The sequence below is a fragment of the Mesoplodon densirostris genome, chromosome 1 (assembly GCF_025265405.1).
Source record: "Mesoplodon densirostris isolate mMesDen1 chromosome 1, mMesDen1 primary haplotype, whole genome shotgun sequence".
NCBI lineage: Eukaryota > Metazoa > Chordata > Mammalia > Artiodactyla > Ziphiidae > Mesoplodon > Mesoplodon densirostris.
In genome coordinates this window covers 155,893,778-155,905,895 of record NC_082661.1, presented here as the reverse complement: position 1 = coordinate 155,905,895, position 12,118 = coordinate 155,893,778, and the positions used below count along the sequence as shown (strand labels likewise).

The following is a 12,118-nucleotide window of genomic DNA, read 5'->3' as shown; positions in this document are numbered from 1 at the left end:
GGAGAAAAAGCCATATGATCATATTAATAGATGTATAAAAGATACTGGAAAAATTAGCAACCATTCTTAATTTTAAAACTCTAAAGTAAAATAGGGAGAGAAGAAAACAACCTATCTATAACAAAGATGGATTACTAAATGCTATAGTAACTATTATCTTAAATAGTGAAACACTAAAAACATACCAATTTAAACCAGAAAAATGGATACTCTATATCACCGTAATTATTTAACATTGCTTTGAAGGTTTTAGCAACTACAATAATAAAATAAAGATGAAATAATTGGCATACATATTAGAAAAAGATGTAACTATCCCTATTTGGTGATTATTATGATTATATGCCTAATAGCTAGAGTTTGATAAGGGAATGTGGTAAAGTAGTAAGTTATGATACAAGTATACAATGACAAAAGATATGTAAAGTGGAAATTCAAAAATCCATTTCCAGTAGCAATAAAAATAATTTTTAAAATATATTTAATATATTATTTAATACATTTAATATAAAATTAGTATATTTAATTTAAAAAGACATAATAGTACCTATATAAAGAAAGCTATAAATAGTGGAAAGGCTTCTTGAACAAAAAGACTTAGCATCATAAAAATGTAAATTCTCCCAAAATTAATAAATTGAATGCAGTTCATATTAGAATGCCAACAGGATCAAGATGGCAAAGGGAAATGAGATAAATCTGTCTTAAGTTTATATGGAAAGTAAAGATGCAAAAATAGCCAAGAAAACTGTGAAAATGAATAGTGAGGGTAGATTTATATCATATAAGCAGGAAATGCCATAAAGATGCTGTAATAAAATATAGTATTAGAAAAGGAATAGACAAATAGATTAGAGGATCAAAGAGCAGATCTCATATATCCTGAGACTATTTATGACCAAGGTTCAATTCAGTTGGAAATGGAGGGAATTATTTAGTAAATGGTGCCAGTATAGAACTAGCTATTCATTTAGAAGAAAAAATATTTCTCAACTCATCTTCTGTTTAAAAATTAATTTCATATGGATCAATATCCTAAATGAAAGAAATAAGGCAATAAAGGGGCAGGGAGGGGGATGGAGAACCAAGTACAAAAAGAAAAAAAATAATTTTTTAAAAGGCAGGGTATGACCATATTTATGCATTTACATGAAATTACATAGGTAAAAAAATAGGATTCAGTGAAGTACAAGGAATTTTAATTCATTTAGAATAAATCACCATTTGGAGTTCTTTGCCCCTTAAAAAAATTGGAAAGTTTTGTTTTTGCTCTTGGTTCCTGGTTGAACATTCTTTAGAGAGGTCAGATAAATGCAGTCTAATTAGTCAACTCCTACTTATTATTCTTCAGTTAAAACTATTTCTAACTTAAAGAGGAAAATGATTTATTTTAGAAAATCTGGAAAATACAGAAACATACAAAGATTATTTAAAACACCAGTTTCCCCACTACCCAGAGATAAGCACTATTAAGATTTTAAAGCATACCACTTCTCCTCAGTTTCTGTTTTTTTTTTTTTTTTTGTGGTATGCGGGCCTCTCACTGTTGTGGCCTCCCCCGTTGCGGAGCACAGGCTCCGGACGCGCAGGCTCCGGACGCACAGGCTCAGTGGCCATGGCTCACGGGCCCAGCCGCTCCGCGGCATATGGGATCCTCCCAGACCAGGGCACGAACCCGTATCCCCTGCATCGGCAGGCGGACTCTCAACCACTTGCGCCACCAGGGAGGCCCCAGTTTCTGTTTTTCAATGAAATGTAAAGTGTAAATTTTGTAAATGTTGAATATTTTAGTTAAAAATAGATGTCCAGACTTGGATTTTTTTTTTAACTTTTTAAATTTTATTTATTTATTTATTTATTCTAATTTTTTTGGCTGCATTGGGTCTTAGTTGCGGCACACAGGATCTTCGTTGAGGCATGCAGGATCTTTCCTTGTGGTGTGCAGGCATCTCTCTAGTTGTGTCGCATGGGCTCCAGGGTACGTGGACTCTGTGGTTTGCGGCATGAAGGCTCTCTAGTTGAGGCTCACGCAAGCTCAGTAGTTGTGGCATGCGGGCTCAGTTGCCCCACAGCATGTGGGATCTTAGTTCCCTGACCAGGAATCGAACCCACGTTCCCTACATTGGAAGACAGATTCTTTACCACTGGAAAGCCCCTTGGATTTTTTTTTTAATGAGATCATTTCCATTTGTGAACTAGTTTATTCTTTCAACCTTACTTTATAAGTAAACCTTATAAGAACCTTATAAGAAAACCTTATTTTCTTGGTCATTCAATACACATACTCACTATTTCTTCTAGTTCCTAGCAGACATGGAAAATAATGCACTTTTTCGAGATGATATAGAATGTCAGAAACTAATTATGGAAGCCATGAAGTATCACCTACTACCAGAGAGACGGCCCATGTTACAGAGTCCTCGGACAAAACCTAGGAAGTCAACTGTTGGTACATTATTTGCAGTTGGAGGAATGGATTCAACAAAAGGTATTAAATAATCTTTTATTTGAAGGAATGGAAAAATGAATATTTTAAAAATTTGTATTGAAGTATAGTTCATTTACAATGTTATGTTAGTTTCAGGTATACAGCAGAGTGATTCATCTATACATATACATATATCCACTCTTTTTATACATTCTTTTCTCACATAGAGGAAAGAGTAATACTCATTACAGAGTATTGAGTAGAGTTCCCTGTGCTATACAGTAGGTCCTTATTAGTTATCCATTTTATATATAGTAGTGTGTATATATCAATCCCAATCTCCCAATTTATCCCTCTCCCCTTTTCACCCTGTTAACCATAAGATTGTTTTCTACATCTGTAACTCTATTTCTGTTTTGTAAGTAAGTTCATTTGTACCATTTTTGAAGATTCCACATATAAGTCATGTCATACAATATTTGTCTTTCTCTGTCTGACTTACTTTACTCAGTATGACAATCTCTAGGTCCATCCATGTTGCTGCAGATGGCATTATTTCGTTCTTTTTTATGGCTGAGTAGTATTCCATTGTATATATGTCCCACATCATCTTTTTTTTTTTTTTTTTTTTTTTTTGCGGTACTCGGGCCTCTCACTGTTGCAGCCTCTCCCACTGCGGAGCACAGGCTCCGGACGTGCAGGCTCAGCGGCCATGACTCACGGGCCCAGCCACTCCACGGCATGTGGGATCCTCCCAGACCGGGGCACAAACCCGCGTCCCCTGCATCGGCAGGCGGACTCTCAACTACTGTGCCACCAGGGAAGCCCCTGGAGATACTTTTTTTTTTTTTTTTTTTTTTTTTTGCGGTATGCGGGCCTCTCACTGTTGTGGCCTCTCCCGTTGCGGAGCACAGGCTCCGGACGCGCAGGCCCAGCGGCCATGGCTCACGGGCCCAGCCGCTCCGCGGCATATGGGATCCTCCCAGACCGGGGCACGAACCCGTATCCCCTGCATCGGCAGGCGGACTCTCAACCACTGCGCCACCAGGGAGGCCCGGAGATACATTTTTTAAGATATGTGTTTTAGACTGTATTTTAAAATCTTATGTTTTTAAGAATATGTTTGATATTAGCAAAAGAATTTTTAGTTACTAGTTCATAAGACTATGATACTGCTTAGTGAACTAGATCTAAAAGGAATAACTTAAAATTCAAATTAAAAATCTTCTTTAAATTCATTAGTGAAGAGAGATGATTAGCAATGCCTTTTTATTTGAGGAAGGAAGAAGTTTTTAAGGTCAAGTTTAGAGTGATGATTCAAGTATACTATTACATAAAATAATCAGAGTGTATGAGTAAAATCTCATTAAAGCTAAAAATTACAAAGAATATTATTCAAATTCAAATATATATATATATATTTTTTTTAATTAATTTATTTATTTATTTTTGGCTGTGTTGGGTCATCGTTGCTGTGCACGGCCTTTCTTCGTTGTGGTGCACAGGCTCCTTGTTGCGGTGAATTCTCTTGTTGCGGAGCACGGGCTCTAGGCACACGGGCTTCAGTAGTTGCAGCACGCAGGCTCAGTAGTTGTGTCTCATGGGCTCTAGAGCGCAGGCTCTGTAGTTGTGGCACGCAGGCTTAGTTGCTCCACGGCATGTGGGATCTTCCCGGACCAGGGCTCGAACCCCTGTCCCCTGCATTGGCAGGCGGATTCTTAACCACTGTGCCACCAGGGAAGTCCTCAAAAATATTTTTGAACAGCTACTGTATACAGTGGAGTCTATTATATGCCACTGAGAATGCAAAGATGGAAAGAGACTTGGTATTTATTACAAATAACTTAAAATTTTTGTAAAGTAAATAAAAAATAATAAAACTCAAATATATAAGAAAAATATATTTTATATATATGCATATATATACACACACACATATATATAAACCTTCAAAGGTTTCTTGCCATATATGTATATGGCAAAACTGTTTCTAAATTTTAGGAGATATCAATAACGTCTGTGCTCTGGTGACCTAATTGTAGCAAATACTTTAGAATAAATGTTTGTCTTGATTGTAATTTTGTAAGAATAGCACTGATAGCATGTTGTATTAGAAGCTTAGAAGAGAGAAGTAAAGTCGATACTAATTGAACTCTTCATACCTGGGGGTTGGGTGTTTGTTTGTTTTAGCGGAGTAGGTCTTTTTTTTTCTTAATTCCACTATTCTTACCTCATAAAGAGAACAAAAGAGTTCCTTGGCTCTTCTAATTCTTAAAAAAATGTAGACACTGTCCAGCAGTTATTCCCTAAACTTTCCACTCTCATAGCTCCCAAAGCACTTGATGCACACTTATGCTCTTGTCTTTCCTGGTTGCAGTAGAGTGTGTATCCTCCCCCTTCTCCTATCAAAGCCCCTCCCCTGTGCCCTGATACTGCCCTTTCCTGCCTCTTCAGGAACCTCCCACCATTAATGAGGATCCCTTCATCTCCTGTATTTTCAGCTTCCTTCCCCACAACTAGATCCTTCCCATTGACTCAAGTTTTTCCACTTTTAAAAGCAAAACAAAATGAAACCTCCCTCAACCCACTGAGTAATTCTTATCTCTCTCTTCCTTTTTGTAGCCAAACTTCTTAGAGGAATCATCTATGCTCACTGTCTCCATTTCCTCACCTCCCAATCATGTCTCAACTGCTCAAACAAGGGACCCTGCCTAAAGTCATCAGTGACCTCCATGCAGCTAAATCCAGTCATACTTTTTAGTCTTCATCTTACTTGATACTCTCAGCAGCTATACACTTTTTTACTTTGGCTTCCACGGTGCTAAACTACCCTGCTTTCCTCCCAGTTCTGGCTGTTGCTACTCAGCCCCCTTTGACTGATAATCCTTTCTCATTTGACCTCTTAGTACCAGAGCCAGGTGTACTCTGGTACTAGAGAATAGTAGATGAGGACAGAGATACAAGCAAGGATGAGCTCATGCAGGGGGCTTATTGTAATTTATTAAATGTATTACTGTCACTGCTAATAATATACTTTTGTATGTCTAATTTCATAAAACACTCAAGCATGGTGAGCTTTTTATTTGCCTAACTTCTATCTACCACTATTAAGGAGCAACAAGCATTGAAAAATATGATCTCCGTACAAATATGTGGACTCCTGTAGCCAATATGAATGGGAGGAGGCTGCAGTTCGGCGTTGCAGTGTTAGATGACAAACTGTATGTGGTTGGAGGAAGAGATGGACTGAAGACTTTGAATACTGTAGAATGCTACAACCCCAAAACAAAAACTTGGAGTGTGATGCCTCCTATGTCTACACATAGGCATGGCCTTGGTAAGCATAACTGCAGATTCGTTCATAAGGTCATACCCTAGGCTTGCACGGCATTTTCACATTCTTTACCAGGCAGAAGAGCAGTGTGGCAGCTGCTGGGCCAACAGCAGTCACCAAGCGTTCCTGCACATGCTCCCTGTCATCTGAGAAGCAGAAACAGAGAAAACAAGCCTGTACATAAATGTATATTGTGCAACCAGCACAAGTGAAAATGTGAATATTTAAGAACTGTGGTGTACCACGATGGACTGACAAGCCACCTTTTGACATGTGGGTTCTATGTTGACAGTTAGTGTTATCTAACCTAATTGAAAGGCATACTTATTTAAAAACCTTTAGCATTATTGTTTTTCATCTATATCCCTTATTTTTTAAGCAGAAATGAGTACGACACAGAAAAATTTTGAGGTGGCACAGAGAATGTAATGATAGAGACTTTTTATTCTTTAATTCTATAATTCACTGAGCAGATATTGATTAGTGTGTGCTATATGCCATGCTCTGTGTTCTGTAGGTATACAAAGATGAGGAAGATGAGGCTTGCAATGTATGTGTATCATCCAGATTTTGCTGCATAACAAGCCACTTTCAAAACTTGGAGGCTTAAACCATGAACCATTTATTTAGCTCATGGATCTGTGTATCAGCTGGGCAGTTCTTCTGGTCTGGACTGTCTTAGGAGATTTCTGCTGGGTTTTCTCATGAATCTAGGTTGGGCAGGCAGGCTGGTTGTCTGGTTGATCTAGAATGACCTCACTCACGTGTGTACTGGTAGACAGGCTGTCAGCCTGGGCAGCAGAGGCAACTGGGCTATATGATGCAACCATTCAGGCTAGCCCAGGCTTCTGCACATGGTGGCAGTCACAGGGTTTCAAAAGCCGGAAGAGAAGGCATGCTCCAATGCACAAACACTTTTCAAGCTTCTGCTTGCCTCTTGTTTGCTAACATCCCATTGGCCAAAACAAGTCACATGGCCAAGCCCAGATTCAAAGGATAGAGAAATAGACTCCTCCTCTTGATGGGAGGACCTACAAGAATCACTTTGAAAATAAGCATGTATTCTGGGAAAGGAAGAATATGTGACCATATCGTCAATTTATCACAATTTGGAAAATGTTTAAAATAGTCGCAATAAAGAATTTGATAGGTTATCATAAAAGATGAGTTAAAAGATGAATGAGTAGCAGTGAAAGGATAGTTGAGTTTGGATAGCATAGGTTTCTACTATACTCAATTTATTAATACTGAGCACCACAGTAGAGGTTGCCCAAAAGGCCAGTGAAAAATATCTAGGCATGAAGATTGGTATGGTGGTGGGTACAGCAAAAAATCAAAGAGACAAGGGATTCTACTAGTTGCATTTAGGTTTCAATGAAAGATGATCTTAAATTTCAAGTTAGGTAAGTGAGTAAAACCAGACAGTTGGGGCTAAGGTACTGAGAGAAGAGCTTAAAATTAACTATATGAAATTTAACAAAGAAAACCATAACACGTTACTCTTGAGTCCATAAAATCAACTATTACGTAGGCACAGAACGGGAAGATATATCTTAAAAGCAACATGAACAGGACTTACAAATGTGTGTTGACCATAAAATCCAGGGTCAAAAGTGTGATTCAGCTGCAAACTTTCCCCTACTATGGGGAAAAGAAAATCAATTCTAACTTAAGATAAATCTTATAGATATAGTATTACATAGAATGAGAATGCCCATGATCCAGCTATGTCTTGTGCAGATGAGATTGTGCATGAAATACTATCATTAGTTCTAGGTACCATACAAAAGACTTTATTGAACTGCAGCAAGTTCAGAGGAGAATGATCATATCACTCAAAGTGTCTTCCTTAAGCCTTTATTTCCATTTTTGTGTCATTCAAAACAGCTTTGTTGTAACTAGTTTACCTTATAATAATGTTTTAAATTTGAACTTATAAAAGAAATCTTTACTTAAGTAAATTTTAAATTACTTAATTACACTCACACACACACATATATAATTGAATATGTGTTATATGTACTTGGAGATAGATAGATTAGATAGATAGATAGATAGATCTCCTATAGCCAGTACTGGCAGGACACAAATGAGTGGAATGATATGTTGGTTTTGGTCATACATGAATGGTGACTATTTATGTCATCTGGCCATGATTTCACAAAAGTCAATGTCTTCGTATCACAATATTTGTGTTTTGGCCTTCGAGTGATACATATTTATATCTCACCTGACTATGGTCATATCATACCTCTTCTCAAAACCCTCTGCTGGCTTTCCATCTCATTTAGAATAAAATCCAAAGTCCTTACAATAGTCCCAACCACCATGTGATTTGACTCCACCCTTCCTCTCATCTCCTACTCTCTCCCCCTTACTCACCTTCCACAGCCAACTAGCCTCCTTGCTGTATGTACCACAGACACACTAAGCATGCCTCAGGGCCTTTGTACATACTGTTCTCTTTATCTCACCTTCTTCTCCCCCAGATACCTTCATGTCTGGTTTCCTAACTTCATTCACATTTTTGTTCAAATATCACTTTATCTGAGAGGTCTCCCTTGATCCTCTCTACTCTTTTATTTTGCTCCATTTTTTTTCTTAAAAAAAATTTTTTTAAGATATAATTATTTATTGATTTATTTATTTTTGTCTGTTGGGTCTTTGTTGCTGAACGAGGGCTTTCTCTAGTTGTGGCAAGAGGGGTCTACTCTTCGTTGCGGTGAGCGGGCTTCCTATTACGGTGGCTTCTCCTGTTGCAGAGCACAGGCTCTAGGCGCACGGGCTTTGGTAGTTGCCGCACACAGGCTCAGTAGTTGTGGCATGCGGGCTCTAGAGCGCAGGCTCCATAGTTGTGGCTCAAGGGCTTAGTTGCTCCTTGGCATGTGGGATCTTCCCAGACCAGGGATCGAACCCATGTCCCCTGCATTGGCAGGCGGATTCTTATCCACTGTGCCACCAGGTAAGTCCCGCTACTTTATTTTCTTATTAGCACTTATCAATGCCTGAAATATACTTTGTATCTGTTTCCTAACTAAAATGTTAGGTCGGGGCTTCCCTGGTGGCACAGTGGTTAAGAATCTGCCTGCCAATGCGGGGGACATGGGTTCAAGCCCTGGCCCAGGAAGAACCCACATGCCACGGAGCAGCTAGGCCTGTGCGCCACAACTGCTGAGCCTGTACTCTGGAGCCCACGAGCCAGAGCTGCTGAAGCCCGCATGCCTGGAGCCTGTGCTCCGCAGCAAGAGAGGCCACCACAGTGAGGCCCACGCAGTGCAATGAGGAGTGGCCCCCGCTCTCCACAACTAGAGAAAGCCTGCATGCAGCAATGAAGACCCAAAGCAGCCAAAAATAAATAAATAAATGATTAAAATAAAATAAAATATTAGGTCCATCAGGGTAGAGCCCTTATCTATTATGTTCTAAGTGCCTGACACTTAGTAGAGACTCAATAGCTATTTGTTGAATAAATGAACAAATGAAATTTGGCTTGGTTCCCTCGCAATGAAACACACCAATAGATTGTGGGATCAAATCTACAGCAAAATCTCATGAATTTTTTTTTTTTTTTTTTTTTTTTTTTTTTTTTTTTTTGCGGTATGCGGGCCTCTCACTGTTGTGGCCTCCCCCGTTGCGGAGCACAGGCTCTGGACGCGCAGGCTCCGGACGCGCAGGCTCCGGACGCGCAGGCTCCGGACGCGCAGGCTCAGCGGCCATGGCTCACGGGCCCAGCCGCTCCGCGGCATATGGGATCCTCCCAGACCGGGGCACGAACCCGTATCCCCTGCATCGGCAGGCGGACTCTCAACCACTTGCGCCACCAGGGAGGCCCAAATCTCATGAATTTGAATTAAAGGGAGAAAAGAATAAAAATTGCTGTGTTCTAATATATTATAAATCCAAATTATTGAAAAATGTTTTAAATATGGCACTGTGTGCATCTTGTATTTTTTTAAAATACCTTTCCCCTGTTGGACCTCAAAATACTGCCTCTAAAACTTTTAAGGGCTACAGTGCTATTGCTCCCCCTCACCCACCCACCTATCTACCAAGAAGAGCTATGAGGAAGCCAGATATCTTTTTTTTTTAATTTTTATTATTTTTTAGAATAATTATTTATTTTATGTATTTTTGGCTGTGTTGGGTCTTCGTTTCTGTGCGAGGGCTTTCTCCAGTTGTGGCAAAGCGGGGGCCACTCTTCATCGCGGTGCGCGGGCCTCACTGTCGCGGCCTCTCGTTGCGGAGCACAGGCTCCAGACACGCAGGCTCAGTAATTGTGGCTCACTGGCCTAGTTGCTCCGTGGCACGTGGGATCTTCCCAGACCAGGGCTCGAACCCGTGTCCTCTGCACTGGCAGGCAGATTCTCAACCACTGCGCCACCAGGGAAGCCCACCAGATATCTTTATCATAAATTTTTGCCTAGTTAAGTTTGCATGTTAAAGGTTCATTGTACTTGCATTTCAGTTAAAAGATTTTTAAGTCATTGCTTCTTTCCTGTCTCCTTGTAGGTGTGGCTGTATTGGAAGGTCCTATGTATGCAGTAGGAGGGCATGATGGTTGGAGCTATCTGAATACAGTGGAAAGATGGGACCCTCAGGCTCGCCAGTGGAATTTTGTTGCCACTATGTCCACTCCCAGAAGCACAGTAGGCGTGGCAGTACTAAGTGGAAAGTAAGGAAATATTTAAGGTTCCACTTAAAACACAATAAATTAAATGTATTAAGCTATATCTTGTCCAACTTAAAGATATATAGAAATCATGAGGGAGATAACTCTGAGTGATGTAAACAAACTTTTTAAATAGTCTCTTTTTATAATAGCTCTAAATATAAATAGCTCAACATTGTTAGTCTTTTATTCTAATGTGCAGATATTATAAATTTCTAGTTGTCATTTTGAGTGAATAAATTTTATATGAATATTCAATGTAGTCAAAATCTGGTGGTTCATATAGCTTTAAAAGTATATGGTCTTGGGCTTCTCTGGTGGCGCAGCGGTTGAGAGTCCGCCTGCCGATGCAGTGGACACGGGTTCGTGCCCCGGTCCGGGGAGATCCCACATGCCGCGGAGCTGCTAGGCCCGTGGGCCGTGGCCGCTGAGCCTGCGCGTCCGGAGCCTGTGCTCTGCAACGCGAGAGGCCACAACGGTGAGAGGCCCGCATACCGCAAAAAAAAAAAAAAAAAAAAAGTATATGGTCTTTTTTTTTTTTTTTTTTTTTTTCCGGTATGCGGGCCTCTCACCACCGTGGCCTCTCCCATTGTGGAGCACAGGCTCTGGACGCGCAGGCCCAGCGGCCACGGCCCACGGGCCTAGCCGCTCCGCGGCATGTGGGATCTCCCCGGACCGGGGCACGAACCCGTGTCCCCTGCATCGGCAGGCGGACTCTCAACCGCTGGGCCACCAGGGAAGCCCCTAAAAGTATATGATCTTTTAAAAGTTGTATGGTCTCTCTCATGTTTCCCTAAATAATTCTTTCCATTTCTTCTACTGATTTTCCCTTACTTTTACTTCCTTCTTATCTTGATAAACTGCTGAAAACTAGAATGCATTTAGAAAGAGGTGCTTTCTTGCTTCTTATCTGCTCTAAATAGAGTAAACAAATTTGGATAGAGCCACCACTCAAATACTAAATACATAGTATCTTTTTCAGGCCTTTCTTCCATAAAATGAAGCCCTTATGGTTATTAAATAAAAGTTGTTTGTTGCATACCTTTACTCACTTAAAATGTTTTATCATCGTTTCCAGGAAGAGGAAAGAACCAAGGTTAAAACATAGAGACTTAAAATTATTTGTTGGATTGTTACTGATTATCAAAAAAATGAGAAAATGTTAGAAATATTTTTATATTTTATGACCTAAGGTCTTGTTTCCTCAGAACCTGTTAGTTGCGTCCTTTTTTTGTTGTTAATTTTTAGCATGATTACAAGTAATAAGATACAGAAATAGAAACCCATTTTTTAAATATATCTGATCTCAATACACCTCCCCTCATTTGTTTTAGCTAAAGAAATGACTTCAAATTTTATCACTACATTTCTTTCCTAGTTCTTTGGTAGAAGAGTCAGCCACCAAAGAGTATAGAAAGTGAAGAAAAAGAAATTACTATTTCTGGCTAGAAGTATTTATTTCTAATAGAAGACATAAGAATAAATGCCTTCTCTAAAACCTGATTTCCAGACCTACAGTATCCTGGACTTCTAGGCATAGAAGTATCTTACTTTCTTACCTTTTCTTGCTCTCTAATGAGAAATAAATATTTCTGTATTTAACCTACCTGAAGCACAATTTATTGAGTATAATTCTGAGAGTGCCTAATAATAGCAGAAGCTAAGGACTTCTTATCTACTAAGTAGT

General features: G+C 39.6%; 1 protein-coding gene across 4 annotated transcripts in view; it reads left to right on the top strand.

The window, feature by feature from the left end:
• Positions 1–12,118, top strand: part of KLHL5 (kelch like family member 5) — an 84,510-nt gene that overhangs the window by 60,332 nt on the left and 12,060 nt on the right. For all 4 annotated transcript variants that reach the window (XM_060111068.1, XM_060111064.1, XM_060111088.1 and 1 more), the window contains 3 exons: positions 2,302–2,488; positions 5,541–5,765; positions 10,272–10,434. In XM_060111068.1, coding sequence (XP_059967051.1) covers positions 2,302–2,488; positions 5,541–5,765; positions 10,272–10,434 — 575 coding nt within the window. The remainder of the gene's footprint in view (positions 1–2,301; positions 2,489–5,540; positions 5,766–10,271; positions 10,435–12,118) is intronic.